The 4961-nt window shown below is 41.9% G+C and overlaps 1 protein-coding gene across 1 annotated transcript; it reads left to right on the top strand.

Moving 5' to 3' along the window:
• LOC102660388 (uncharacterized) lies at window positions 1-525 on the top strand. Its single transcript, XM_006590040.1, has one exon. The coding sequence runs from the start codon at window positions 1-3 to the stop codon at window positions 523-525; it is 525 nt and encodes a 174-aa protein (XP_006590103.1).
• Window positions 526-4961: the final 4436 nt, after the last annotated feature.

The raw sequence follows: 4961 nt of genomic DNA, 5'->3' as shown, positions 1-4961 counted from the left end.
ATGAGGGAAGCAGTATCTCAAAACTGCTTCAGAAGCCTCCTGGTGGGGAAGAACAAGGTTCCTGTGGATGTTCTGCAGTATGCTGATGACACTGTGTTCTTTGGAGAAGCTTCCATGGAGAATGTCAGAGCTGTGAAGGTCATTCTCAAAAGATTTGAGATGGTCTCTAGATTGAGAATTAATTTCGCAAAGAGTCAGTTTGGTGCTATAGGTCAACCTGAGGAATGGTGCAATTCTGCTGCTGTCTACCTTAACTGTGCACTGTTACAGCTTCCTTTCTGTTACTTAGGAATTCCAATTGGTGTTAATCCAAGAAGAAGGGTGGTCTGGGATCCAATTATAAGCAAGTTTGAGGCTAAGCTGAGCAAATGGAACCAGAGAAATATCTCCATAGCTGGTAGAACCACTCTTATTAATGCTATTTTAACAACATTACCTCTGTTTTATATGTCTTTTTTCAGGGTCCCCTTAGCTGTCATTAGTAGGATCTCTGCCATCCAAAGGCAATTCCTTTCTGAGCTCTAATATTGAGACTAGTGTGGAGAGTACGCAGAAAATTGTTGAGTGTGTATAGAGAGCTAGGCTCAGGACTGTTGTAAGCTTTTTTCCTTGTAAGAGGTATGAGCTCCTCATAGTGGAATAACACTCGATTTCTAGAATTGTTTCTTGGGTTCCTATCAAAGCTTAAATTGAACAGTTTATAATATTTAGTTATGTACGAGTAATGTGCTCTCTAATTTGTAATGCTTCTATCATGAGGAGTTAATTTCTAATGCTTCTATCACACATAAACCCAGTGTGCGTGTGTGTGTGTGTGTGTGTTTCTGTGTGTGTCTGTGTATGTGTTTCTCTGTGTGTGTGTTTCTGTGTGTGTGTGTTTCTGTGTCTGTGTGTCTGTGTTTCTGTGTGTGTGTGTGTGTGTGTTTCTGTGTGTGTGCGTGTTTGTGTGTATGTGTGTGTGTGTGTTTATGTGTGTGTGTTTGTTTCTGTGTGTGTGTGGTTGTGTGTGTGTGTGTTTCTATGTGTGTGTGTGTGTGTTTCTGTGTGTGTGTGTGTGTGTGTATGTGTGTGTGTGTTTCTGTGTGTGTGTGTGTGTGTGTTTCTCTGTGTGTGTGTGTGGGTTTCTGTGTGTGTGTGTGTGTGTGTGTGGGTGTGTGGATGTGTGGCTGTGTATGTGCGTGTGTGTGTTTGTGTGTGTGTTGAAGATGCACACGAAGCGATGCATTGTTAAAAGGGTCCAGAAGTTAGAAGCTGAGCTTAACAAGCTTGAATCTGAAGCTGAACATAGGCAGCTGACTTCCCAAGAAAATATGAAAAGGAAGAAGCTGCAGCAAGATCTTTGGTCACCAGCCCAAGCTCACGAGTCTTTAATGAGGCAGAAGGCGAGATCGCGTTGGATTAAGGAGGGGGTCAGATATCTCGATATTTTCACATGCTGATTAACTCCCATCGAAGTTTGTAGCTTTTTCCAGAAGAGATTTCAAGAAACTATGAGCAGCAGACCAGTTTTGGATGGCACCTCTTTTCAAGAAACTATGTTCTTTGGGGAGGCTACTATGAAAAATGTCAAGACTATCAAATTGATTTTGAGGGCTTTTGAATTGTCATCGGGACTTAAAACAAATTATGGGAAGAACAGCTTTGGGGTGTTGGGCCAATCTGAACAATGGAAATTGCAGGCTGCCGGTTATCTGAATTGCAGAATCATGCCTCTGCCTTTCTCTTATTTTGGAATACCAATCGGGGCTAATCCAAGGCGCTGTGGGTTATGGGATCCAATCCTAAGAAAGACTGAATCTAAATTGTCTAGGTGGAAGCAGAGACATCTATCTTATGGGGGAAGAGTGACCCTCATAAAAGCAACTCTAACCTCTATTCCTATTTTCTATCTCTTTTTTTTTTTTTTTTTTTTTTTCAGAATTCCTAATAGGGTAGCGGAAAAACTGATCCAAATCCAGAGGAGGTTCCTATGGGGTGGTGGCCTTGATCAGAAGAAAATTGCATGGGTCAAATGGGACACAATTTGTCTCCCAAAATAAAAGGGTGGACTGGAAATAAAAGACATCAGCCTGTTCAACAAAGCATTGCTGGGAAAGTGGTGGTGGAATTTGATGCAGGAAAATTCAGAAATATGGGCTAAAATTCTGGATTCAAAATATGGAGGGTGGAGAGCATTAGCTGAAGGAAAAAGAGCCCCCAAGGCATCAATATGGTGGAAGGACTTACAGTCGATGATACATGAACAAAAGATGAATACTGTGTTGCAAACTGAAACAGAATGGAAGCTGGGTTGTGGGGGATGAATTTAGACTTTGGGAGGACAGATGGGTACGAGGAGGAGAAGCATTAATGAGGAAATATCCCAGGTTGTATCAAGCCTCCTGCCAACAGAAAAGACTCATTCAGCAAGCGGGGAGACAAACCGAAACAAGTTGGGAATGGAATCTTGTGTGGAGAAGACCCCTATTTGACAATGAAGTAGATGCAACTGTCAGATTTATGGATGACATATCACAGATACAAATCCAAAATCAGATCACTGATTGTTGGATATTGTTAGTGCTTAGCTCTACGGAGTTTTAAAAGATTGGCTAAGATTTTGTTAAAACATAAGCACTTAGACAATGAAGGAAAGCTGGAGTTGCTGCACATGATGTCCAACGTTATGTCAAGGAATAAGATCGGGCTGCACAATGCACAAGGCAAGATAAAATGACAAATGAAGAATTGAAGTTGCAGGATCCACGATGTCGGATACAATGTCCTGACATCCTGCCCGAGAATACTGGAGTTGCTGTACAATGCAAGATAAAAGTCAAGTGAACAAGTGAAGCTGCAGGATCCACGATGTCGGATACGATGTCCTAACATCCGGCCCGATAATACTGGACATATAAATCTGTTATATCTTTAACAGATTATTGTGCAGTTAGCAAGAGATTAGATGATCTATCTTTAGGAACGAATTAAAAGATAATTAAAGTTCGAATTTCAAAGTAGAAGAGTTCGTTCAGGGATTAAAGATTAAAGATAAAAACTAAAAGATCAAACTGTATCTTTTAGATCTTTAAGTGCAGATTTTCAGGAAAATGATAGATCTCATCCAGCACAAGCAGTTGCAGCCCAGAAACGCACATTGCTATATAATCATGGAGGCTGCACGAGTTCTGTACCAAGTCCGGGATTGAAGAGTTATTTTGTGAGTTTTGGGACTTGAGTGTTTTGTGAGCCACCTTGATGGTACCCTAACATCAAGTGTTGGACCTGAGTGTGTAGAGTTGATCTCTAGTGTGTAGAGTTGATCTCTTGTGTGTAGAGTTGATCTCTAGTGTGTAGAGTTGATCTCTTTTGTTCAGAGTTGATCTCTGGTGTGTCTTTGATTTAATTGTAAACTCGGGAGAGTGAGTGAGAGGGAGTGAGCGGGGTTTCTCATATCTAAGAGTGGCTCTTAGGTAGAGATCGCACGGGTAGTGGTTAGGTGAGAAGGTTGTAAACAGTGGCTGTTAGACCTTGAACTAACACTATTTTAGTGGATTTCCTCCCTGGCTTGGTAGCCCCCAGATGTAGGTGAGGTTGCACCGAACTGGGTTAACAATTCTCTTGTGTTATTTATCTGTTTAATCTGTTTATACAGTCAAACACAATCTGCATGTTCTGAAGCGTGATGTCGTGACATCTAGTACGACATCTGTCCCCAGTATTAGAATTTCAATTGGTATCAGAGCAGGCACTCGAAATCACTGAGTGAGATCTAGGGAGATAAATTCTGATGAACATGGAGAAAGAAGGAGGACCAGTGAACAGACCACCAATCCTAGATGGAACCAACTATGAATACTGGAAAGCAAGGATGGTGGCCTTCCTCAAATCACTGGATAGCAGAACCTGGAAAGCTGTCATCAAAGGCTGGGAACATCCCAAGATGCTGGACACAGAAGGAAAGCCCACTGATGAATTGAAGCCAGAAGAAGACTGGACTAAAGAAGAAGACGAATTGGCACTTGGAAACTCCAAAGCTTTGAATGCTCTATTCAATGGAGTTGACAAGAATATCTTCAGACTGATCAACACATGCACAGTGGCCAAAGATGCATGGGAGATCCTGAAAACCACTCATGAAGGAACCTCCAAAGTGAAGATGTCCAGATTGCAACTATTGGCTACAAAATTTGAAAATCTGAAGATGAAGGAGGAAGAGTGTATTCATGACTTCCACATGAACATTCTTGAAATTGCCAATGCTTGCACTGCCTTGGGAGAAAGAATGACAGATGAAAAGCTGGTGAGAAAGATCCTCAGATCCTTGCCTAAGAGATTTGACATGAAAGTCACTGCAATAGAGGAGGCCCAAGACATTTGCAACATGAGAGTGGATGAACTCATTGGTTCCCTTCAAACCTTTGAGCTAGGACTCTCGGATAGGGCTGAAAAGGAGGCACATGAAGAGGAGATCTCTGAGCTTAAAGGAGAAGTTGGTTTTCTAAACTCTAAGCTGGAAAACATGACAAAATCAGTAAAGATGCTGAATAAAGGCTCAGATATGCTTGATGAGGTGCTACAGCTTGGGAAGAATGTTGGAAACCAGAGAGGACTTGGATTTAATCATAAGTCTGCTGGCAGAACAACCATGACAGAATTTGTTCCTGCCAAAAACAGCACTGGAGCCACGATGTCACAACATCGGTCTCGACATCATGGAACGCAGCAGAAAAAGAGTAAAAGAAAGAAGTGGAGGTGTCACTACTGTGGCAAGTATGGTCACATAAAGCCCTTTTGCTATCATCTACATGGCCATCCACATCATGGAACTCAAAGCGGCAGCAGCGGAAGGAAGATGATGTGGGTTCCAAAACACAAGATTGTTAGTCTTGTTGTTCATACTTCACTTAGAGCATCAGCCAAGGAAGATTGGTACCTAGATAGCGGCTGTTCCAGACACATGACAGGAGTTAAAGAATTCC

The sequence above is a fragment of the Glycine max genome, chromosome 10 (assembly GCF_000004515.6).
Source record: "Glycine max cultivar Williams 82 chromosome 10, Glycine_max_v4.0, whole genome shotgun sequence".
NCBI classification, from domain to species: Eukaryota; Viridiplantae; Streptophyta; class Magnoliopsida; order Fabales; family Fabaceae; genus Glycine; species Glycine max.
This window is presented reverse-complemented; position numbering and strand designations above follow the sequence as displayed.

Coding starts and splice junctions, on each gene's coding strand:
- LOC102660388 (XM_006590040.1), top strand. CDS start 1: ATGAGGGAAGCAGTATCTCAAAACTGCTTCAGAAGCCTCCTGGTGGGG.